At 50.7% G+C, this 24357-nt stretch overlaps 2 protein-coding genes across 6 annotated transcripts in view; one reads left to right on the top strand and one right to left on the bottom strand.

Annotated features, from left to right (window-relative positions):
• Window positions 1-9731: 9731 nt before the first annotated feature.
• HYI (hydroxypyruvate isomerase (putative)) lies at window positions 9732-13293 on the top strand. Of its 2 annotated transcripts, none has more exons than XM_066376070.1 (9): window positions 9732-9819; window positions 10560-10918; window positions 10996-11107; window positions 12073-12187; window positions 12380-12458; window positions 12557-12606; window positions 12708-12777; window positions 12891-13025; window positions 13137-13293. In XM_066376070.1, the coding sequence occupies exons 2-9, from the start codon at window positions 10720-10722 to the stop codon at window positions 13208-13210; spliced, it is 834 nt and encodes a 277-aa protein (XP_066232167.1). In that variant the 5' UTR covers window positions 9732-9819; window positions 10560-10719; the 3' UTR covers window positions 13211-13293. The 2 variants fall into 2 exon arrangements, with proteins under 2 accessions (XP_066232167.1, XP_066232165.1); XM_066376068.1 differs by having other exon boundaries at window positions 12536-12606.
• The window catches only part of SZT2 (SZT2 subunit of KICSTOR complex), a 58169-nt gene continuing 47096 nt past the window's right edge, over window positions 13285-24357 (bottom strand). For all 4 annotated transcript variants that reach the window (XM_066376064.1, XM_066376065.1, XM_066376066.1 and 1 more), the window contains exons 54-72: window positions 24177-24274; window positions 23962-24094; window positions 23728-23858; window positions 23495-23595; window positions 23245-23421; window positions 22780-23047; window positions 22600-22679; window positions 22390-22515; window positions 22063-22262; window positions 21079-21169; window positions 20758-20838; window positions 20606-20680; window positions 17505-17718; window positions 16971-17124; window positions 16721-16843; window positions 16196-16601; window positions 15989-16105; window positions 14529-14597; window positions 13285-14416 (exon numbers count right to left, since the gene is read on the bottom strand). In XM_066376064.1, the coding sequence (XP_066232161.1) occupies window positions 14273-14416; window positions 14529-14597; window positions 15989-16105; window positions 16196-16601; window positions 16721-16843; window positions 16971-17124; window positions 17505-17718; window positions 20606-20680; window positions 20758-20838; window positions 21079-21169; window positions 22063-22262; window positions 22390-22515; window positions 22600-22679; window positions 22780-23047; window positions 23245-23421; window positions 23495-23595; window positions 23728-23858; window positions 23962-24094; window positions 24177-24274 (2788 nt within the window). In that variant the 3' untranslated portion in view covers window positions 13285-14272. The remainder of the gene's footprint in view (window positions 14417-14528; window positions 14598-15988; window positions 16106-16195; window positions 16602-16720; window positions 16844-16970; window positions 17125-17504; window positions 17719-20605; window positions 20681-20757; window positions 20839-21078; window positions 21170-22062; window positions 22263-22389; window positions 22516-22599; window positions 22680-22779; window positions 23048-23244; window positions 23422-23494; window positions 23596-23727; window positions 23859-23961; window positions 24095-24176; window positions 24275-24357) is intronic.

Raw genomic sequence — 24357 nt, 5'->3', positions numbered from 1 at the left:
GAGCTAGACATAGGAGTGTGACAGATGCAGATATAAATATTCCTTTTATTACTACCACAACCGATCCTGGGCTGAGGTCTGCTAGGCCAGCGGGTTTGCTAATGTTTCACCCCTAAGGCACCCTGTGAGGGCGTGCCCCTGGAGATGGAGGAGGAGAGAAGGGATGGAGGAGCAGAGAAGGAGGTGTGCTTTTCTACAGAGATGAGAGAGGATGGGACTGAGCTGAGCATTTTGGCTCCTTTTTTCTCCCAAAGTTACCAAGAAGTCGAGTCACTCGCCTTCCCTCAGGGAAGACCAAGAAGGTGGGGCAGGAGGCCAGGAGTCTTCCTCCTGGAGGGCGGACACCCTTCCACTGGGGCGCAAGAACCTGGATAGAAAGGCGGCACTCCTCCAATACTTGAACAGCAAATAACACTTTAAATAAAGTCAAAGATAAGCAAAACCAGACGAAGACTTAATATCCAGAATTTCTGTAAAGAACACCTACAAACTGCTTAATTAAAACACCAAGAATCTTGCCTGACCTGTGGTGGCACAGTGGATAAAGCGTCAACCTGGAAACGCTGAGGTTGCCGGTTCAAAACCCTGGGCTTACCTGGTCAAAGCACATATGGGAATTGATGCTTCCTGCTCCTCCCCTTCTCTCTCTCTCTTCCCTCTCTATAATGAATAAATAAAATCTTGAAAAAACAACAACAAAAAAACAAAACAAAAAACACCAAGAATCCAATTAAGAAGTGAACAAAGGCTGGCCCTGACGGGCAGCTCAGTTGGTTAGAGCATTGTCCCGACATGCCAAGGTTGTGGGTTCAATCCCTGGTCAGGGCACATACAAGAATCAACCAATGAATGCATTAAAAAAAATAAAAACAAACCCAAACTGATTTTCTCCTTTAAAAAAAATGAACAAAGGCTACAAATAAGCAATTCACAAGAGGAAATATTAATGACAAATGTCTGGAAAAATGTCCAACCTCAGTAATAATCAAGAGTTTGCTTTTTAAAATGTTTTTTCCCCTTCAGATTGGCAAAAATCTTAGTTGATGAGCATGTAGGGAAACAGGCACTCATAAGCTGTTAGTAGAAATGTATATTGATAAAGCCTTTTGAAGGGTGATTTAGCAGTGAATTAGAATTTTGTGCATGTTCTCTGGCCCAGAGAGTCCCCTTCTAGGGATATATACTGGAGAAATACTCATATTTGCGTGCGCGCGCACACACACACACACACACACACACACACACACACACAATGGCATATATAAGGATGCCTACCTACTGTTTGTAAGAGTGATGAATTGGAAACAACCTTATTGTCCATTAATAGGGGCACAACAGAACTTTCATATTCTGAAATAAAATGCAGTTAAAAGAATAGTCAAAGAGGCTCTGGCCAGGTTGCTCAGTGGATAGAGTGTCTCCCAGTGCGCTGAGGTTGTTTGTGGGTTGGAACACGGGGCAGGGCACAGATGAGAAGTGATTAATGAGTGCACAACTAAGTGTAACAACAAGTTGATGCTCCCCCTCTCAAATCAATGGAGAAAAAAAATTTAAAACCAACCAAACAAAAGAATGGCTCAAGAAAGGGAAAAGAGACAGTAAGATAGATTGAGTTTAGGCCCTGGCCGGTTGGCTCAGCGGTAGAGCGTCGGCCTGGCGTGCCGGGGGACCCGGGTGCGATTCCCGGCCAGGGCACATAGGAGAAGCGCCCATTTGCTTCTCCACCCCCCCACTCCTTCCTCTCTGTCTCTCTCTTCCCCTCCTGCAGCCAAGGCTCCATTGGAGCAAAGATGGCCCGGGAGCTGGGGATGGCTCCTTGGCCTCTTCCCCAGGCGCTAGAGTGGCTTTGGTCGCGGCAGAGCGACCCCTGGAGGGGCAGAGCACCGCCCCCTGGTGGGCAGAGCGTCGCCCCTGGTGGGTGTGCCGGGTGGATCCCGGTCGGGCGCATGCAGGAGTCTGTCTGACTGTCTCTCCCCGTTTCCAGCTTCAGAAAAATACAAAAAAAAAAAAAAGAAAAAGATAGATTGAGTTTACATTTTTAAAAGGAAAGACTTCCTACATATACTGTTATATGGAAAAAAGTATATTGCAAAAAATATATGCATAACATCATTGGTAGAATTCATGAGTGTGAAAATTAAACAAGGGAAGAGGAAGATTCCATAGTCAGGGTCACTGAGATTTTTCAAAACTCCAAATGTAAAAAAAAAAATCCAACTTTTTGAATAATCACACTTGTACCCTTTGAGTCATACATATATTGGTTTTATTTAAGTTTAAAGTTTGCATATGGATGGGTGTGTTAATTACTTAACACTCCATTAGTTAAGGCTGCAAGAGCCTTCTTGTGTTACTAAGAGCATGCTTATATAAGGGAGGGGCACAACAGGAGTTTTTGGATGTGACCCAATCACCCAATTGGAATAGAAACTAAAGATAAAGCGCTAGTTACATGTGCTTCTAGTGGATAGAGTGTCACCCCTGGTGTGCTGAGGTCATGGGTTTGATCCCCTGGTCAGGGCAGCTGTGATGAGAAGCTATCAATGAGTGCACAACTAAACGGAACAATTAAACGGAGCAATTAAGTGAAACAACAAGCTGATGCTTCTCTCTCTCTTTTTCCCTCCCCCCCTTCCTCTCCCTCTCTCAAATCAATGGAAAAATTTAAAGGGTGTATAACATGGAATGGTAAATATTATAATCTTCCAAGAATATAGATGATCGCTCATGCAAGCACAAATTTTATAAAGTGATTCAGTACTGTTTTGTATAATGATGTTATTCAATGCACTGTGCGTGAGATGATTCTGTTTAAATGTGCTGAACTTTTAGTTAGAGTCCTCATGTTAGATGTACTACACATATTCCTCTATGACATGCTTGAATATAATAGAAGCCTATGAAAGAAAAATTTAACCGGAGATTCAGTTTCCTTCTTGACACAGTTACAAGCTTTCATGAATCCGTGTGATATGGACTATTACTGGTAAAATTGAGTAAAGTAGGAAAGTTAAATTCCAAAGCCTTAGAAATGCAGACTCAATGGCTCAAAAAAAAAAAAAAAAAATAGACTGACACTTGAATGTTGATATTCTTAAATCTAGGCAGCTGTAACTGAACACATGGCTGGATATGAAAATATATAACATGATATATAAAATCTGGTTTGAACATGCTGCATAAAAATGATAAAAAAAAAAGACTGGTAGTTCAAAAAAAAAAAGCAAGTGAAATAGAAATGCAAATGCTCTTGTATTAGAGCAACGCAGAAAAGCACTTAATGAGGACTGGGTGAAATAAAACATCAGCATAAATAAACTCATGAGATTGAAGGATAAAGACTCCCTCTTAGACACTAAAATCCCTAAGTTTCTGTGTGGTCATCCAGCCTACCCTTGCAAGCTACATGAAATTATATAAATTCATAATATGATGTAAATACATAGCCCCAGTGTCCAGGGTTCAGATCTTTATTATTATTATTATTATTATTATTATTATTATTTTTAACCAGGAGAACCAAGTGTTTCTTGAAATGTGCACAATGCTGCATCTTAGGATGGGAAAAGCAAGTTAGTTCTGGTCCATTTTGGTTTTGGAAAGAGTTAAGACGAAGCAATGGAGGCCAGCCTGGTTGGTTCCCTTACAGAGGTGCCAAGTGCTGAGTACAATGTCTCTCTCGGGTTTTCTTTGCCACTAAGCTTGTACATGAGCTTTATTCTCTCTGGCTGACTGTCCCCATGACATATGGTTCCCTAGAAAGGGGAAAGGAGGGAATGGATGTTTGGTGGACAACCACAATGTCTACAACAGGTGCTGTGGCTGAGACATCGTAGGTCAGGTGCCCATTCATTGACCAGTCACTGTGTCTCTGAAGAGATAATCATATAAGAAGATGGCAGCACTCATTTACACCTTAAGGGAAAGAACTGAAAGTGATAAAATTCCCCCAAACGAGGGAATTGTACCCAGAAGAAGAAAGAGATCCTCTATTAGTTCTCTATTGCTGCTAACAAGTTGCCCCTAAACTCAGTGGCTTGAAACAAACATTTACTATCAGAGAGCTTCAGTAGGTCAGGAATCGGGTGTGGCTCAGCTGTCTCTGGCTCAAACCTTGTCTGTCATGAGGCTGCAATCAAGGTGTTGGCCAGGGTACAATCATCTTGAGGCTCAACAGGAGCTGATCTGCTTTCGAGCTCACTGACAAGGCTGTTGGCAAGCCTCGGGTCCTTGCTGGCTGTTGGCCAGAGGCGTCAGTCTCTGGACATGTAGGTCTCACGATATGGTAGTTGGTTTATCTCAGAGCAAGTGAGTGAAAGAGTGAGAGAGGGTGCCCAGGACACAAGCTGCAGCCTCTTTGTAACTAGGCTCTGGGGTGACACTGTACCACTTTTGCTGTATTCTGTTTGTTAGAAATGAGTTGCGAGGTCCAACCAATATTCAAGGAGAAGGGACACAAAGACCAAGAGGTAGAGATCATTGGGGACCATTTTACAGGCTGCTTACCAAAGGTTCTGAGCAGGTAATACAATAAAAGACCTCTAGACTGAGTAGTGACACGCTGAATCTAAAAAGTGGTAATTACAGTTTAATATATACAAACAAGCCAAGTCTGTAGAAAAACCTTGAGATTATGATGATGCTACAACGAGGATGATAACATGAAATGTGCTAACAGGTGGCAGTAATGCATACAGGTGGCAGTATGCATACAGAAGGTTTTAAGTTTGTTTTTATTCAATATAAAACAGACACAAAATGATATTTATAAAATATAAGATCCAAAGAATAGTGATAAAATGAAGATACAGGACCACACCACCCAGAGTATGAGAAAGGGGACAATCATTACTTTTGAAGTTTCCAATGTCATCCCCATGGCCTCCTCCTCCAAAGGTCACATTCATCCTCAATTTTATGATCATTATTCACTTGCTCTTCTTCATAGTTTTATGGATGTAAGTGTCTTATAAAGATATATAATGTGTACCCAAGATATTGTTTTGTTTTCCCTGCTTTTGGTTTAACAGAAATGAAATCATACTGTATATATTTCTCTGTGATATGCTTCTTTCATTCAAGATTATATTTCTGAGATTTATCCATTTGATGTGTTCACACTGATGTTTTCAATTTGACCCACACTTCACTAAGCTCTTTGTGTATTACTCTAATACAAAAGCAAACTCAGTTTTATCCTTTGAGCCACTAGCTTTCTCTTCACTTTATATATAACAATGTATTGTTATTCCACAGTCATCTATACATGATTTGGGTTAGTTCCATATTTCTGTTTCATGAATAGTGCTGCTATGAACATCACTGAACTTGTTTCCTGGTACAGTACACTTGTGTAAAAATGTATCTAGGGCATACTCCTAGGGAAGGAACTGCTGGGTCAAGGGTGTATGAAAGTTCAGCTTTAAGAGTTAATGCCACAACCTGAACAGGTGCTGTAGCAGTGGATAGAGCATTGGACTGGGATGCAGAGGACCCAGGTTCAAAACCCTGAGGTTGCCGGCTTGAGCGTGGGCTCATCTGGTTTGAGCGCAGCTCATCAGCTTGAACCTAAGTTTACTGGCTTGAGCAAGGGGTCACTCGGTCTGCTGTAGCCCCCTGGTCAAGGCACATATGAGAAAGTAATCAATGGTCAACTAAGATGCTGCAACGAAGACTTGATGCTTCTCATCTCTCTCCCTTCCCGTCTGTCTGTCCCTATCTGTTCCTCTCTCTGTCTCTGTCACACACACAAAAAAGGGCTAATACCACATTGTTTTCCAAAGTGGTTGAAGTGATTTATACTCATCTTCAGTAAATGTTCTAGTTGTTTTCAATACTACCCAATATTTAATATTGTCTGTCTTTAAATTTTTTGCCAATTTGGTAGGTATAAAATGGAATTTGATTGAGGCTTTTATTTGCATTTCACTTGGGTTTTGTTTTTTACTGCATTAGCAACTGCAATCCAGTGTTCAAATGAGACTCAATTGTACACTCAAGTTTTAGCCATTATCCATGTAACTATTTACAAATTATTGCTACCTTAACTAATTGCCATACCTGTGCAAATTCTTTGGTTAAAAGTTAAATGTGGTCCTGGCTGGTAGCTCAGTGGATAGAGTGTCAGCCTGGCATATGGACATCCCGAGTTCAATTCCTGGTCAGGGCACACAGGAGAAGTGACCATTTCCTTCTCCTCACCTCCCTCTCCACCTTCTGTCCCTCTTCTCCTCCCACAGCCAGTGGCTCCATTGATTTCAGTATCAGCCCCAGGCACTGAGGATAGCTCCATTGGAGTACATCAGCCTCAGGCACTAAAAATAGCTTGGTACTCAACCATTAGGTCCCAGTTGGTGTTGCCAGGTGGATCCTGGTCAGGGCATATGTAGTAGTCTGCCTCACTATCTCTCCTCCTCTCAACTAAAAAACAAAAAGTTAAATGCAAAGAATCAAGATTTGTGATAATGTCTATATTGCAAAGTTGTATAAACTACAGACAGTCAAACAATGAATAAAGAAAATAATTTTCACAGGTATTGTTCTCCTTTTGTATTTATTTTGATATATTAAGTGAACGTGTTTTAAGGGAATTAAGAGGAAGAGTGAGTCATGCATATATATTTCATACACCATTTCTGCTGCCCTGAAGGGTATACAAGCAAAGGAGTGGAACCTGACCAGTGATGGCACAGTGGATAGTGTGTTGCAGGGGTTGGGAAACTTTTTGGCTGAGAGAGCCATGAACGCCACATATTCTAAAATGTGTAACGACCCGTGTATATTACACATTATCCAAATAAAAATTTGTTGTTGTCCCAGAGGACAGCTGTGATTGGCTCAAGCCACCTGCAACCATGAACATGAGCGGTAGGAAATGAGTGGATTGTAATACATGAGAATGTTTCATATTTTTAACATTTTTTTTTTTATTAAAGATTTGTCTGTGAGCCAGATGCAGCCATCAAAAGAGCCACATCTGGCTCACGAGCCATAGGTTCCTGACCCCTGGTGTATTGACCTAGAACGCTAAGGTCACTGGTTTGAAACCCAAGGTCGCCAGTTTGAGCACGGGCTCACTGGCTTGAGCATATAGTATTGCTGACATTATCCAAGGTCGCTGGCTGGAGCCCAAGGTTGCCGGCGTGAGCAAGGGGCTGATGGCTCGGCTTGAGCCCAAGGTCGCTGATCCCATCTCCAGTCAAGGCACATCTGAGAAGCAATCAATGAACAACTAAAGTGAAGCAACAAGTTGATGCTTATCTCTCTCTCTCAAAAAGAAAAAAAAAGTATAGACCATTAGGGGGTTGGATAAATTTTGTTCCTGTTACAAATCCCAGCAGATAACGGTACTTTTAAAGTCAAAGTTCTGGTGGCAGGGACTGGGGAAGGGGAAGGGGTTAAAGGCACCATGTCTGGTCACAAAGGCGGCAAGAAGAAACCCTTGAGTCAGCCCTAGAAGCAGGCCAAGGACATGGACAAGTAAGATAAGGCATTCAAGCAGAAGCAAAAAGAGGAGAAGAAACTCCTGGAGGCCGTGGGGAAGGGCCCCTGCCACAGGTGGAACTAAGAAATGTGGCAAAAAGTAAGCTATTCCTTGAGCCTGGGGCAATGGCCATCCTTAATTCCATTCCTGTTTTAACGTTTGGATTCTATCATAGCATCTCTTGTTACTTAAAGCTAGAATGAAGTGTCTTGGAGCCTGTTGTATATTTAAGTATGAACTTTTGTAAATCATAATAACCATGCAGTGGCTCATCTCTTTAATTCTTCTCGCGCTGCCATTTCAACCTCAGCTGTGACGTAGGTCAGTCACCTAGCCCACAGTCCTATCAAAGTATTATATGTTTTTCAGACTTTGTTCTACCTTGAATTCTGTACCACCTGTAATTAAACTAACTCCTTTTAAAAAAGAAATAAAGTCTTAGATAGGATTTTCATACTTAGAGATTCACAGTGCAATATTAATAAAGAAATTACTTCCTTTAGATGTTACTCTGTATCGTCAACATTGGATTGTAAACATGCTGAACTTCTGCTTGATTAAATCATTAAACTCAGTGAGGTCACATCCTGATTGGACCACACCCAAGAAAAACAGTCCAGGACAAGTCAAAGTGCCAGGTATAATGCCAACTGCAGTGGGTGAGAAATCAAGTGATCCATAACAGCTAGTGGCAACCTGTTGCTGGAGGCAGAACAGGAATGGAACCTGAGCGCTTGGATTCACCATGAGATCAGCCTGGCCTGCAGGTGTCTGAGCGGGCCTGCCTGGGGAGCAGGCTAGCAGCGACAGAAGAGAGGGGAAGCTGGGCGCTCCTAATGGTGCACTCTGTGCTTCCTTCTGTCAAAGCTAACCCTGAAAATAGACCAAGTGACTTCTACTCATATACTGTTTGGAGTGTAAACGTACAACATGTTTTGAAAAGCAATTTAACACAGCCATGAAGAATCTACACATATTCCTGTTTTTCGACCGTGTACTTACAACCCGAGGAATCTGCCCAATCAGAGGGGGAGGGGAGAGACAGGGGAGAGAGAGGACTGGGACCAGAAGGAAAGAGAGATAAAGAGAAATGGAGGGAAAGAAAGTGAGTTCGTGCACACAGTGTTTGAGCACATGAGTGCAGGGGCGCTGCGGTCCCGTGTGGATGGGCAGCAGGCTGCCAGCTTCCCTCGGACCCCGCCCTCTCCCCTTACTCCTGTGCTAAGTCCAGGCCCCAGCTTCAGGAGTGCACACGGTGGGCAGACAGCATGCTGAGCCTTCTCGCATCACAGAGAGCCAGTAGGAACATCAACATCGTCATCGGATCCAGCATTTTCTTTCCACATCGCAAACTAACTTTTTGCCTATTATCCATTATAATCTTATGTGACCATTGTCATATATGTGGTTCCTCATTGACCTAAACATCGTTATGTGGCACATGACTGTAAAAGACTTGGACAAACATTTTAATGGACATCTGTACAAAAAGAACCTAAGAAAACAATTCAGAGATTGGACTGAGAGGTGCATTAAAGTGCTTTTATAGTAGGCACACACATTGAAAAACCCTAATGTCCATCAACAGGGTAGTATGATAAATTCTGGGTTGTCTAGTGTGGAACAATGAGCAGCTAATGCAAAGATTTTGAAGAACATTGAAGAACACAGGCATAAAAATTAAGGACACCTCAGCTAAAATTGGTGTTGGGAAGGTCTACATAGGAAGCTCTTATCTCCCTTCTGCCCCAACTCTTCATCAATTATCCCAAATAGGAAAAGACATACCTTGCATTTCTGAGAGGAAGGTGTATCTACTTTAGTAACCTGGGAGAAGGCAAATTTTCTTTTTGCCCAGCAGCAAGCCTAGCTGATGGAAAACACAACTCAGCCAACAAGTCATGGTCACCTTGAACTTTTACTTTCTCCAATGAACTTTCGTTTTTCTTCTGCTAATGACTTTTGTCACCAACCGCGAAATAGTGTGAATGTGAGTCCACCTTGGTGTTACAATTCTGGTGTTGCTGCTCAGCAGGAGAAAACACAGTCTCCAACTGCAACTGAAAGTGTACTCCAGGGAGGCAGAGGGGAAGCTGACTTATAAAGAGAAGAGTTCCTGCCCTCAGTCCAGGATTGGTCCGTTTTCATGGAAATGAGGACTCCGAATTATCGCAGTTTGATTGGTCCAAAAAGCACTGTCCTGATTGGATGGGATGGAGTAATTCTGCTTGGTTAGTAAAGATTGGATGAGGAAAATCTCAGTTCTATTGGTTGAATTTCCATCCTGGGAACCCTCTTACAAGGATTGACTCAAGAGAGAGGAGCACAATGCTCAGGTAAGAGGGGGTCTGTGGCTGTTCCCTGAAGTGCGCAAGGCAAACAATGATTGCTAGGCTCTGGTTAATGATGAGTTCTTTTTAGCAGGAATATTTTTTTCAGGTTCAACACTTCCTTGCCCCACCCTTCTTTCTATGAAAGTCTTCCATCTTGTGTAACTCTTCTGGGTATCTCTGCTTGCTAGGTAAGCTGTGGCCTGATTCATGAATTGTTTAGTAAAGCCAATCAGTTCTTACAATTTACTAAATTGAATTTTATTTTTGGGCATGAGAAATGCTCACAGAATAATATTACATGAAAATCATGTCATAAAACCACATATACAGTACGATCAAAATTTTCTAAGAAAGAAACCACGTTTATTTTTTTAATTTGTACGGGAAACTCATGGGTGAGTGGTGCGATAACCGGTGGTCTAAACGTTCTTTATTTGGCTATAAGCTTTCAAATGCTCCATGATGAACAGATGCTATTTTTATAATGAGGAAAAATACTATGTATGTGTTCAAGTCCCATTCCTTCATTTTAACTGGGCCCTGGAGGCAGGCCGCTCCTACTTGCCAACCCAAACTCAGCCGAAGGGGCACGGGGCTCCCCGCCTTCTCCCTGCCTGCGTCTGGGCCGCGCTGTCCTCGCTCGGCCTTCTCGACTCTCCCCGAGCTTCCCTTTCTCGTCTTTTGAAATATTTCACTTTTCTGGACTGTCCACAGTTTTTACAACACTCTGCTTTTCTAACCAGAAAAAGGCCTGCAGATACCTCACGCCCCTGACTCGCGGCGCCAGCGCGCCCCCACTCGGCCGGCGGCGCAGCAGCTCCGCGGGCTCCGGACGCGACCGCCCGGCCCCACCTGCTTCCGCCTTCCGGCCGCCGTGGACTCTGCCCGCGCTGCCAGCGGGTCATGGCTCCGCTACGCTTCTCCGCAAATGTGTCGTGGCTGTTCCCCGAGCTCCCCGGCCTCCCCGCGCGGCTGCGGGCAGCGGGCAACTCGGGTTTCGAGGCCGCCGAGATCGGCTGGCCGTACGCGGAGCCGCCGGAGGCGCTGGCACGCGCGGCACGAGAAGCGGGGCTGCAACTGGTGCTGATCAACACCCCCCCGGGTGCGCCGCGGAGCCCGGGGCCTGGGAGGTGGGGGCCGGGTGGCTGAGCCGGAGACTGAGGCCCGTTCTCTCTGCAGGAGATCGAGAGAAGGGGGAAATGGGTCTGGGGGCCGTTCCCGGGAGGCAGGCGGCCTTCCGAGAGGGGCTGGAGCAGGCTGTGCTGTACGCCAAGGCTCTGGGCTGTCCCAGGTATCCTGTCCTTTTCTCCTTCCCCTCAGTGACCCAAGACCCTGCCGCACGTAGTTCGGGGCTGGGAGATGAGGGCATCAGGTGTTGAGAGGCTCAGAAATCTGAGCGCATTGGCACTTTTCCATCTCTGCAGGCTTGGGCTTTTGTAAATTGCCTTTCGTGTATTTTGTCGTATGTCATTCTCAGTTGGCAACTCTCTCATGCTTCTCTCCTGCTGGGATCCCATGCTGAGAGCTCAACCTGACCAGGGAGATAGCGCAGTAAACAGAAAACAGGAGGGACCCATTTGAGGGCGGGTCAGTTCATGGAAACGGTGGGAGCAGAGTAAGGCACCTGTCGGTAATCAGAAAAAGCCTCCTGCAGGTACTGATGTTGATTTGGGTCTTAAGGAATGGGCATTTGCTTGATGTAAGAAGCATTTCAGGCAGGGATACAGTGGCCAGAGGCAATAGGAGGCTTGGTGTGTTCAGCAGAGTTCAAAAGGCTGGAAAGGTAGTTTGTTGGGGTTGGATGTGGTTGAGAAAGGTCAGTCAGGTGGTGATGGAAGGTAGAAGGCTCAAAGTGGGGCTGATCAAATAAATGTCAAATCCTGCAGGTCAAATAGGCTGAGAAAGAACTGGCAACAAGGGGTCACTATTGGGGGAGGGCAGAAATCAGATGGTAATAAGCTGAGAGATGCAAGAAGTAGAGACAAGCAGCATGGAATTATTGGGAAGGGTAGGGATCAAACTAATTTCTAAAAGGTGAGACTTAAGCATGTTTATAGGCTGAGGTCACTGGAGAGGTTGAATGTACAGGGGGGCCAAGTGAGGGACCGAGGTCTGAGGCAGGAGGGTGGGCTGACCATTGGAAGGGCTGGCATGGTTGGAGGGCAGCTGGAAGAGGTGCACATGGGGAGCTGAGGGAACTAAGGCCCTCCTCTGGGATGGACTCCTCCACCCTCTCCGGTCCCATTTTCCCCACAGGATTCACCTGATGGCTGGCCGAGTACCCCAGGGTGCTGATCGAGCAGCAGTCAGGGGTGAAATGGAGACAGTTTTTCTGGAGAACCTGAGGCATGCAGCTGGGGTTTTGTCTCGGGTGAGATGACACTGAACACATACAGACACACACAAATGAATGTGTGTGCAAAGGGGGTACATAGTGCAGAGAGCAGCCAGGCACAAGGCTGGCACTGCCCAGGTGAGAGGGACCGGTGAGGGGCTTGACCAGCAATGCAAGATGGACAAACATAAGGGAAGAGCTCTATTCACAGACCCAACCTGGTGCTAGGAGAACCTCGTGGGACTGCTGGAGCCCATTAACACCCGCATCACTGACCCCCAGTACTTCCTGGATTCACCCCAACAGGGTAGGAGCTTCCCCCACCCCAGCCTGTGCCACCTCCTGTCCTTTTGATTCTTATGCTCTCCTTGAGTGTCACGACAGCCTTCCTGGTTTCTCTCCCAGCGGCAGCCATCTTACAGAAGGTTGGAAGACCCAACCTCCAGTTACAAATGGTATGTGGACAAAAAGGAGTGCTTCTCAGAGGGCATGTTATCCAAATCTGGGAAGAATGGTGGGGCCCGAGGGGTCTCTGACTATAGTCATCTCTGCCCAGGACATATTCCACTGGCAGATCATGGACGGGAACCTGACAGGAAACATCCGGGAGTTCCTGCCCATCGTTGGTGAGGGGTCCCTTTCTTCACAGGAGCTTCATCTGCTGTGCTCCCACCTCTCCCAGCCACCCCGACCCCACACCTGTCCATTAGGCCTCACATCTGCCCACACCTGTCCCCAGGGCATGTGCAAGTGGCACAGGTCCCAGGCCGTGGGGAGCCTGGCAGCCCTGGCGAGTTGAACTTCCCCTATCTATTCCAATTGCTTGAAGATGAAGGCTACAAAGGCTTTGTAGGCTGCGAGTACCAGCCTCAAGGTGAGCGGTGGGCTGGGACCCCAGGCCTGGCCCTGGGGGAGAACTGGAGGGACAGGTATTGGACAGGTTTTCCTCATGGGTTGAGGTGTCACTGCCTCCTTCTCCCCTCAGGAGATACAGTGGAGGGCTTGAGTTGGCTGCGTTCCTACTGGGATAAGCGGGGCCACCCACAAGCTGGCCAGTGAGGTCCTGCAGTCCACCCACAAGCCTCTCTGGGACAGTGAGTTGAGCATTTTGAGTATAATTAAAGACAACCTGCTGAACACTTTCACATGTGTATGTTATTGGGGGCAGGGGGACACACAGTGTCTAACCCTTCACTTTCTCTGGATCGCTGCCCTCCTGTTGAAAAGGGACACACAGCTCTCTAGTCCTCCAGTCTGTGCAGTGTTGCTATGGAGATAGAAGTGCTTTAAGACACCAAGGGTCTGGAAGCAAAGGGACTTGTCTATGCTCACAGGTGCTTCAAAGGCAGAGCTGGGATTGGAACCAAGGTGTCTTATCTCAATGGCAACGCCCTACAGTGATGTCCCAGTGGGAAATTAAGGCCAGAGAGCTCGGCCCTGGCCAGTTGGCTCAGTGGATAGAGCATCGGTCCAGCCGTGCAGACGTCCTGGATTTGATCCCCAGTCAGGGCACACATGAGAAGTGACCATCTGCTTCTCTTCCCCTCACAGCCAGTGGCTTGATTGGTTCGAGCATTGACCCCAGGCACTGAGGATAGTTTGGCTGATGCAAGCATTAGCCCCACGGGGGTTGCTAGGTAGATCCGGTCGGGGTGCATGCAGGAATCTGCCTATCTCCCCTCCTCTCACTAACAAAAAAAAAAAAGAGAGAGAGAAAAGACCAGAAAGCTCAAGATGGGAGGCGGATGACTTAGAGGCAGGATTCAGGCAGAGGAGCTCTCAGGTGAGTGCTTGCTACTTGGTGCAGAGAATTCCTGGGGCTCCACCAGGTGAGCAGGAGGAAGAACTCCCCTTCTGGAAGGGCCCAGGCGCCTGAGAGGAGACAGGAACCTCAGGGAGTTGAGCTGACCCTCTGGGTTGGTCAGCAGCTGTGTTCAGAGAGGGCAGCTCCTGCTTCTAGACGGGGGCTGCAGACCCGGCCAGATGTCTTCACAGAACCTTTGGTATCCCTCAGTGTCCGGGCTTGTGCTGGGGCACAGAAGGGCTTGATCAGTTCTGCTAAAAGTGGGTCATCTTATAGATCCACGATTTGAGGAGCAGCAATATTCAGTGGTCTGTTCCTCAGAGGAGACGGGTCCAGAGGGTGAAACAGGCTGTGTTGATGACAGACTCAAGGTGATGGTAGGTAGAGACCAGCTGGGCAGGCGGGCTCTCACTGTCCTGGGGCTGTACTGGGAAGGGCTCTCGGAAAACCACTGTCAGAGACTGGGGAACAAAGTGGGGGTACACTGGTGAGAGGAGGACAGGGTAGGCAGCCCAACCTCAGCAGACTCTAGGCTATAGCACTTGGGATACAGCCTCTCACCCCTGTCCTTACCGTCTTTCCCAAGTGGGAATCCAGAAACACTAGCACAAAACAGTCAGTGAACTTCTGATTTAGCACAACCTGCAGCAAAGAACAAAATGAGTGGGGTGTGTCGCAGCTCCTGAGGGCATCCTGGAAGTGGGCGGGACTGGTATGAAGGGTGACTTCCATCAGCACACCTGACCCCACCTGCACTCCGCCTCCACCCAGCACCTCAGCTCCAGACTGAACCTTAGTCCACATCCACACTGGCCCCTGTGCAGCCTGATCACAGTGAAGGGGTGGGGGCTTGTTGGAAGGTTCCTGAAGTCATCTATCTAGAAGCCCTGTACTAAGCTGGCACAGAAGTCCAACAGAGCCCTTGACATGACCCCTGCTTGCCCCCTGTCCTGTCCCAGGTCTTAAATCTCTCTGACCTCCCCTGGGACCATCTCCTCTTGTCTGTCCATCCCTGATGTTCAGCTTTGCAAACTCCCTGAGCGATTCCGTCCACTCCCAGGGCTGCAGTGACCCCCGTTCATACAGATCATGTCCAGAGCGCTCTCTCCAGAGTGCCATTCCCCGATGCACACACAAACTTGCCCACATAAATTGGTCCTGGAAGGTCCTTATGGACCTCAGACTCAACACCCCACCCCTTCCCAAGCTCACTTCTGCCTCAGCATTCCCCCACCCCCAGCAGCCCCTCCTCTGCACAGCCATCCACGCCCCGGTGGCGGTGGCCGAGCCTTACTCAGATGAACCTTTGCTTCTCTGGATGACCCTTCAGGACACCGTGAAACTGATCTTCCCCACACATCCTAGGTTGCAGGACTCATCACCATAAACCAACTCCTACTCTTTCTTGTGAAGCCTTCTCTTGACTGTCCCTTCCTTGACTAGTGCTCTCACTGAGCCCATCTCTCCAGTCTCCTAACCCCCCTGCGCATGCCTACCACCGCAGCTCTGTTCTCTACCTGTCCTTCCCAGCAGTGCTTGCAGCCTCTACTGTGTGCACCAGTCAGCGGGGAGCTGGCTAAAAGGCAGGTTCTGAGTCAGTGGGTCGGGCGGGGGGCCTGAGAGTGCATTTCAGCAAGTCCCCAGGTCGTGCTGATGCTCCTGGTGTTGAGAGCCACATTTTGGGTAGGAATAAGGCTTTAAAGCCCAAGAGGTCCTTTCTGGGTCTGCAGCCTCCGGAACCAAGCAAGATGAGATTTTACACCTTGGCCCTCCAGCTCTCTACCCAAGGCGGCTGGTGTTTCTGTGAGCCCTGGAAGGCAGAGCTCTAGTTCTCATGAATCGCATGCTGTGGCCCAGCACTCAGTGCTCAGGGTTTTACGTATATCTGTGCAGTCTCCTCCCATCTAGGCATCTCTCCAGAGCAGAGCTTGCTTGGTCAGGCTGGGGAAATTCCTTGAGGGGGACACCTGTCATTTCTCTGATGACTATTTCTGGTGAGTCTCCCTTTTCAGAGGAGGGTCAAGGGGACTTACCAGGTACTGAGTTCCCAAGTCTGGACTCTGGAAATGGCGACAACTCTGGGGAAAGCGGCTCAGGAGAACCTTGATCAGGCTCTGGTACCAGGAGACCGTCATAGACAGGAAGCAGTCCTGGGGGAGCATCCACAGGCCTGGATCTGCTGTCCCAGAGCCACCCTGCACCCTCCACCCCAGCCCCATCTGGAACCCCCAGTTCCTTACCAGCTGGGGGTCAATGTCCCCAATGGATTTGGCATGGACCGCTTCTAGGAGCTCCTCCAGCTCAGTCAGGGCCAAACGTCCCCCTAGCCGTAGCCGATCGGGCCCTGGTGGCTCCAGCAAGAAGAGGCGCTTCCAGAGGGTGTCCCTGCGGCAATGCCCTCCAGCTAGTCGTACCAGCTGAGCCAGCCGCGCCCGTGCCACACCCACCTCTGCTGCCAGTGGGGGGAACAGAGGAGCTGGGCCAGGAGCTAGACCAAGCCCGGAGGCCTCCCTAGGGCTGCCAGCGGAGCTCCCAGGAGCCTCTGGCTCAGGGGGAAGTCTGGGTGGCTTCCGGAGCCGGCGCATGTCCACAGTTAGTCTGGGGAAGAGCTCTCGTTGGCTGGTGAGCACCACGAAGAACTGCAGCCTGGGGTGGGGAAGGGGCAAGAGTGTGTTACACTCTTGTTACAGCAGGAGACAGGAGACAGAGGGCAGGCAGCGGGTGGGCTGGGCAATGGGCACAATCAAAGTGGGGGATCTGCTGACCGCAGGACATGCCGCTCAGCCTCTCCTTGTTCTTCAAAGGGTACAGCACAGTGACAGACAAGCAGAGACACATCAAAGTCATCCTGGTGACGGAGTCCCTCGGAGTCCAGGTAGGAGCCAGAGCTGTGCGGTGGGGATGGGATGTCAACTCTGACAATCTAATGAAGTCAACCTCACCCCTTCTGCCCAAGAAAACAAGGGTCTCCCTACAGCGAGGATGGCCCTGACTGCAGCTTCTTCTCATCCTTACCTGTGCCACGCCGACACCAGGGCATATTCATTATGTTCTGGGCCCCCCGGCCGGGCCATTCGCAGTGGCTTCATGTGGTAGGAGCTGGCATGGTCAGCCACATAGTTGTACAGCTGGTGGGCAGCAATGAGAGGCGTGGGGAGCTCCAGGGTCCCTAAGGGGCAAGTGACAGGAGAGTGATCCTGGGACAGACACACTGATCTGGTGGGCTTGGGGGTTAGCAGTCCCTAAGACTCTAACAAGCAGACTGGCCCTGCCTTTCTGGAGAGCTCCTGGGGCCCCATGGAACAGTAAGATGGGACAAAGTGGCTCAGGACAAGCAGAACGCAGATACACGACACAGGACCTAAACTGATATGAAACAGACTGTGAAGAAGTTAAGAGAGATGTGGGGACAGGGTCCAACTCACATGAAGCAATCAACAGTAAGGGATAGAAAGACAAGGTCTGGCCCTGGGAATCAGTCCCACCGGCTCACACCTTGTGGCCTACTCTTTTTCAGGTTCACTAGCTTTCTTGCCCTTGGGCACTGACCTTGGTAAATGTGGTTGCGACCGAAGTGGGGCCCGTCAGGGTGGTGGGCCAGGAAGTGTCGCAGGAAGGTGGTGAGGTGGTAGCCGTGCCGTAGCACCAGGTGGGCGCCCAGCACATGCTGGTGCACGAGGCGCAGGTGGAAGTCATAGCTGAACGAGTGCACGTGCATCAGGTCCCGCACCTTGTCGCACTCCTCGGTGAACAGCATGGACAGCTGGGGAGGCGGCAGGGCTGGGTGAGGACGTGGTGGCACGGACTGCCTGGCACGTTCCCACTTCCCTCCTCTCGCATGGGAAAAGACAGCTCAGGGTCCGCCCTGCTGCTGCGGGCCCCTCTGCTTGAACAGCTCCGGGAAGCCCTCCGTTTGTCCTCTTTTCTTACACTTCGATTGGAGCCCTGTTTACGTGAAACTGACCATTTTGAGAGATGGGACTTTTTACTCTGTATCCCAGCTTCCACTAAAGTCTGCCAGATTCACTGATGCAACAAATACTTGTGGAGTGCCTACCTGGTGCTGTTCTAGGTGTTGGGGACAAGCTGGGAAACAAACCCCTGCCCTCAAGGCACATACCTTTGAGTAGTGAGCAAAGAAGACAGCAAACACTGGACAGAGCGAGTACACAGTATGTTCAAAGATGGTATTATGGGAAATCAAGAAGTAAAGTAGTTGCCATTTTCAACAGGGCAGTCAGGGTAGGCCAGGTGTGTAATTATTGACCATCAGAAAGTTTTTGCTGGTCCCTCCCCATCTCTCCAGTTTTATTTCCCCATCCAACTACTTGCTCTTCCCAAGTACATCACATATTCTCTCTACACTTTTGTACTCACTGTTCTCTTTGCCTGGAATGCTCCCTGATTCCCAAACCTGGCTAACTTCTCCCTGGTAAAGCTTCATCTGGGATATCCTTCCTAGGCTGGGCCAGGATGTGCCTCCTCTAATTGAAGGGAGGGAAGGGAGGGAGGTGGGAAGGAGGGAGGGAGGATGGCAGAGAGATGGAGCTGATGCTTCTCTTGGTGGAGATCACCATCTCTGAAAGTGTATTAACAATCGGATCGATGGTACCAGAATGGCAGCATCTACACGAGCACTTCCTTGGGGGCCCTGGGCATAGCAGTCGATAGGAAAGGACATGACTGGAGTGGAAGCAGCAGCCTAGGAGTCAGAGTAGCTACACGATCTCGGGTAAGTCACACCTTTCTGCTTCACTTTCCGATCTACCATGGAATAAAGGAAAGGTCTTCATAAGGTTAGAGGCAGTGTGAAATCTGCAGTAACCAAGGGTGAGCCTCAGTCAGAGAGCCAGTACTGCCCCTACCAACTCTGTGTCCTGGGGCAAGTTACTGAACCTCCATGAACCTCAATTTCCTGCTCCGTACAATGGGCATAAAACTCCTCTTCACTTGGTATATACAGTAAGCACTTAATAAACAACAGCACTAATAAAACAATTTAAAATTTTAAGTCGAGTTAGAGACTAGACATGGAGAGGCAGAGTGCCAAGCTGCGTGGAGATCAGGGCCAGGGAAGCCAGAAGGGCTTCCGGAAGCTTGGGAGAGTAATGGAGATGGGTCCTGCCCACCGGTGCGACTGCTGAGTGTGAACGAGCACCTGCCGTCCATAGCTCCCTTCTGAGCATTCAGGCTCAAGCAGTTCCCTGCACACAGTTACCAAGCTTTCCCGGATCACGTTATCTAGAGATGGCTGGACTAGGTGCCCACACCCAAAGGCAACAATCTACGGGTTGGATACGAGCTGTCTAGATCTGAGAGGAGCCTACGTTGCCTGTGCTGGAGGGTGCAAGACTGGGCCCAAGCAGGTCCTGATCTCTCAGAAACTAAGTGTGCGGCCCAAGGATGCACTAGCCCTCGCACTCCCTGGGGGGCATCTGATGGGGCTGAACCACTAGCCCTCGCACTCCCTGGGGGGCATCTGATGGGGCTGAACCACTAGCCCTCGCACACGGTGTGGGGCATCTGATGGGGCTGAACCACTAGCCCTCGCACTCCCTGGGGGGCATCTGATGGGGCTGAACCACTAGCCCTCGCACACGGTGTGGGGCATCTGATGGGGCTGAACCACTAGCCCTCGCACTCCCTGGGGGGCATCTGATGGGGCTGAACCACTAGCCCTCGCACACGGTGTGGGGCATCTGATGGGGCTGAACCACTAGCCCTCGCACTCCCTGGGGGGCATCTGATGGGGCTGAACCACTAGCCCTCGCACTCCCTGGGGGGCATCTGATGGGGCTGAACCACTAGCCCTCGCACTCCCTGGGGGGCATCTGATGGGGCTGAACCACTAGCCCTCGCACACGGTGTGGGGCATCTGATGGGGCTGAACCACTAGCCCTCGCACTCCCTGGGGGGCATCTGATGGGGCTGAACCACTAGCCCTCGCACACCCTGGGGGGCATCTGATGGGGCTGAACCACTAGCCCTCGCACTCCATGTGGGGCATCTGATGGGGCTGAACCACTAGCCCTCGCACTCCCTGGGGGGCATCTGATGGGGCTGAACCACTAGCCCTCGCACTCCCTGGGGGGCATCTGATGAGGCTGAACTACTGGGCTTCAGGTCTTACTCATCTGAGCACTCGAGCGCTTGGTTCTCGTGGGGAAGAGGCCCTGCCTCGAGGCAGACCGGCATAAATAACAACTGAGGGGTATGCTGGGGGGCTCTAGTCCACATTCTAGGTATTAGTGACTACACTGACAATGCCAGCCACACTGTCCCCAGCTCTAGACTAGGCCAGGGCTGTTCATGGCACTGAACTACCCATGCGTCAGATGATGCATTTGGCTCAAATGTCCGCACTGTCTCACCATCTATGGTCATGGACTGATCACAATGCCAGGCTGTCAGTGCCACAAGGACCTCGGCCAGACCAGCCACTGTGCTGGACTGCCTTCTACCCTCTTGCTACAGCTGACTACAGCTCTGCACCACCTGCAGTGACCAGAAAGACCACTGACCTAGGCAGCGCACAGCACAGGACCATCACTGAGCCGGACTACCCACACAGCACGCTTACTGGCCACGGCACGCCAGGGGGGGCACTGACCATGCCCGAGACGCCATACTCCCCTGTCCCTACCACATACCTGAGAGTTCACGGCTTGCCCCATGGGGATTCGGGAACACTCTAGGGCAAACTGTTTGACACAGAAGTAACAGCCCTGGAGAGAGGGTGAAAATGAAGTCAGAGGGCACGAGACAGAGGGGTCTGACTCCCCTCAGTGCTCCTCCCCCTCACCTGGAAAGCCAGCTCCATGAGGATGATGCCCCCGGGCAGTGCCCGCTGTAGGTGGTAGGTGGTGACTAGAGAGCCAGTGCTCTGAAAAAGGAAAGACGGGTTCAAGGACAAGAGTTGGGGATTCACCAGTTTCAGATCAGGAGGGAAGAAGTATATTAGGCCAGTGACTTTCACGGTGTCAGATGGGGATCAGTGGCCTCAGTCATCACCCGGGGTCACTGACCTCTGGCCTTGGGGAACTACTGTAACTCAGGCCAAGTGACACTGGTGTCTGGGGCATCACTAATTTCATTGTCGGGAAGGTACCTGATGATGTGTTACCTTGGGGCTCCCATCTGTCTTGGTTTTCGGGCAGGAGAAGGAGCCCCGACCCTCTGTCCCAAGGATAGCCATGGCCCGCAGCCGGCCGGTGCTGCAGAGAAGGGAGAGAGACAAGAAGATGCGGCAGGCCAGTGGGGGGACTACAGCATCAGATTCACAATCCACTGCATGGAGACTAGTTTTATAGCAGAGGAGACAGGTCCGTGGAGGGATGGACCTGCTCGGGCACCAGCTGAGTAAGTGGCAAGGCTGGGACTGGAGTCCAGGTCGAGACTGCAGGGCACTGCTGCTTTAAGGGGAAGTGCAAGCAGTGCTCAGTGTGGAGACCAGGCCTTTGTCTACAGTGAGAGGACAAGGGCAGAGCCAGAGAGGCTGCTGAGAACGTGGGGAGACACCCATGAGGGGACGGTGGGGGGAGGGGGTTGTGTGTCTAAGACTTCATTAGAAAAATTCAAGAAGATGCGCCCTAGACAGATAGCTCAATTGGTTGTAGTGTCGTCCTGGTATGCAAAGGTTACCAGTTCCATTCCTGGTCAGGGCAAATATAGAAACAGATTGATGTTTCTGTCTCTTTCTTTCTCCCTAGCTCTCTCTAAAATCAATAAAGTAATTAAAAACAAAACATTTGGTATTTAAAAAAAATAACTCAAGGAGATGCTTGATGCCCTATCAGGAGGAGGGAAAGAAGAGGGGAGGAGGAGGGGAGAAGGAGGGGAGGAGGGGAGGAGGAGGGGAGAAGGAGGGGAGGAGGGGAGGAGGAGGGGGGAGGAGGGGAGGAAGAACGGAGGAGGAGGGGCGAAGGGAGAAGGAGGGTGAAGAAGGGAGGAGGAGGGAAGGAGGAAGAGAAAGGAGGGAAAGAGGAGGGGAGGAAGAAGGGAGGAGGAGGGGAGAAGAAGGGGAAGAAGAGAAAAGGAGGGAAAGAGGAGAGGAGGAGGAGGGGAAGAGGGGGAGGAGGAGAGGAGGAGGAAGGAAGAGACGGCTCACCTGCGTGCGGGCGAGGGCGGCCGCAAAGGCACCAGCACAAAGCCCATGCTCTGCAGATACTGCACATACTGCTGCAGGAACGCCAGGCTCAGCTCCTTCAGCCAAGGCTCTTCACGGGCAACTGGCGGAGGCCCATCCAAGGCCTCACAGCTTGTGGGGGCCTCTCGGCTCCCAGACCCCGATTCAGGGCGATGGCGCCGCTGTGGGCATGGAAATTAAGGAAGGCTCTACCCACTATCAACCATCCAACTGGGGGTAGAGGAATAGAGCTCACTAGTGGGGTAAAGGGAGGTCCCAGGGGAGAAATCCAGGAGTCCTGAGTCTTACCTGCCCCTCGGGGGGACCACAGGTCTCTGGGGGTCCATGCAGCCAGGCTGCTGGGTCGAAGAGCAGGGCTGTTGCACAGTAATGCACCAGGCGGGATGACTGCTTCAGGGTCTCCAGCTCCCCGGCCTGGGGAAATGGGGCAGTGAGCACTAGAGCAGTGGCCAGGGAAGGGTCACGGGATGCTCCTGGAGGCGGGCTCGGGCCACTCACACTGATGGGCATGCTGGCTGGGGTGGAACGCTGCTGCCAGGTCACAAACAGGTTCTCCATCTTCATCTGGCGCTCCAGTTCTGGAGGGTGGCAGCATTAGCAGTGGCCCGCAGGACTGCTGCCCCTCCCCCCCATGATTCCACAGATCGCCCCTGCCACTGTCTGGCCCAGTGCCCTCACCTCTGCGCTCTGTCATCTTGATCTCCAGGAACTGCTGTCCATGGTAGGTGACAGGATCAGGGGGTCTCGGAACAGGTCCGAGTGACGAGCTGGGGCGGGCAGCCGTGATATCCCTCAGGGCCTCATCGAAGGGGAATGTGTCCAGGGGAAGTGGGCCCCCACCCCGAGAGGACCCACTCAGCCTGCCCTGCTCACGGCTCAGAGGGGCGCTTGCACTCCGGATGAGGGTCTCTGCTTCCACAGTTGGCAGCAGGAATGGGTTTGGCTCCTGAGAAAGATGGAGCCTCACAATGGGTGCAAGGCCTTTGTCCTCAGACCTTCTCTCCCACGCCATGGCCTCCTCTGACTCTCCCTTCCCACTACTTCTGCCCTTGGTCTGTCCCCTCCCCCTGCCTCTGAGCTGGTATGTCCTTACACTGACCCCTCAGGAGCCAGGACTAGAGGAGGAGCCCGATCAGTGGGCACCTTTTCATCCCGCACTGGGAAGTCCAACTGGCCACAATGATGGAAGAGTCCAAGCTTCTGGCTGAGGAGGCAGAAGATGAGGTGGGCACGTGCATTCTGCCACTGCACGAGGCGAACCAGCGCTCGGCCCAAAGCTGCCCCTAGGTCTGGAGCCCAGTTGTAAGTCAGCAGCTGTAGCTGGAAGTCAGGGGTCAGGGTCAGTGAGTTCATAGAGCCACCTCTCCCACCCAGCCCCTGGCCCCACATCTACCTTCTTATCCACGGCCTCCAGGAGCAAGAACCTCTGCCGGGGAGCAATCCGCCCGCAGCTCCCGTCGCCCCCGGGCTCGAAGCGCTGCAAGGCTTTGGCAGCTACAAGGTGGGGGAGGGTCACAACGGGGGTCTGGAGGCAGATCCCTCTCGGTCCCGTCCTGTCCCCCCAGAAGGTCAGAGACTACCCCTTCAGTCACTCTACACCCACCCTCACCCAGGCCATGCCCTCACCCTGCTGGGTTGGTCTCCTCCACTGCAAGAAATTCCTTCCCAGAAGCAGCAGGTGCCGCTCAGCTGCTGGGCGGGGCGCTGGGCCCAGCTGTCCAAGGGCACAAGGACTGAAGATGTCTGGCTCTGAACTCCTAGTGGGAGGGAAGGATGGATGGTCTCACCTCCTGGCTATCACCTCCCCGAGCCTAGGCCCCCATCTCGCCTAGCTCAGCCTCCATGAAACCCCAGACTCACAAATGCTGCTCAAAGATGCGGACACTGGTATCTCCAGCCATTGAGGTGACCAGAGTGGTGAACTCAGACAAGATGGACGGAAGGAGGAACCGGGACACCATATGGGTGGAGCTCTTGGACACTGAGGTACAACCTGGATCCAGGGCAAAGAAGTCACGGTGGAGCTGCGGGATGGGGACCAGCTTGAAGAGGGGAGTGGGAGCCTGGGGTCTCACCAATCTGAACCATGAACTCCATCCAGCGCTGAGTAACATGAGTGAACACAGGCTGCAGGGTCCCCACCTCGCCCTCCTCTAGCTGCGTGGCCCGGCGTCTGAAGACACAGCAGGAGTAAGAACCTCACATACTTGACATGTATGTGTTTACATAAAGCCCATACCCACCTGTGATGTCACA

The sequence above is a fragment of the Saccopteryx leptura genome, chromosome 3 (assembly GCF_036850995.1).
Source record: "Saccopteryx leptura isolate mSacLep1 chromosome 3, mSacLep1_pri_phased_curated, whole genome shotgun sequence".
NCBI classification, from domain to species: domain Eukaryota; kingdom Metazoa; phylum Chordata; class Mammalia; order Chiroptera; family Emballonuridae; genus Saccopteryx; species Saccopteryx leptura.
This window is presented reverse-complemented; position numbering and strand designations above follow the sequence as displayed.

What these genes read in the sequence shown, in the direction of transcription:
- HYI (XM_066376068.1), top strand. Translation starts at nt 10,720, where the DNA reads ATGGCTCCGCTACGCTTCTCCGCAAATGTGTCGTGGCTGTTCCCCGAG. An exon ending in GGAGTTCCTGCCCATCGTTG is followed by an intron (nt 12,778 to 12,890) that starts GTGAGGGGTCCC and finishes ACCTGTCCCCAG; the next exon opens with GGCATGTGCAAGTGGCACAG. An exon ending in CTGCGAGTACCAGCCTCAAG is followed by an intron (nt 13,026 to 13,136) that starts GTGAGCGGTGGG and finishes TTCTCCCCTCAG; the next exon opens with GAGATACAGTGGAGGGCTTG.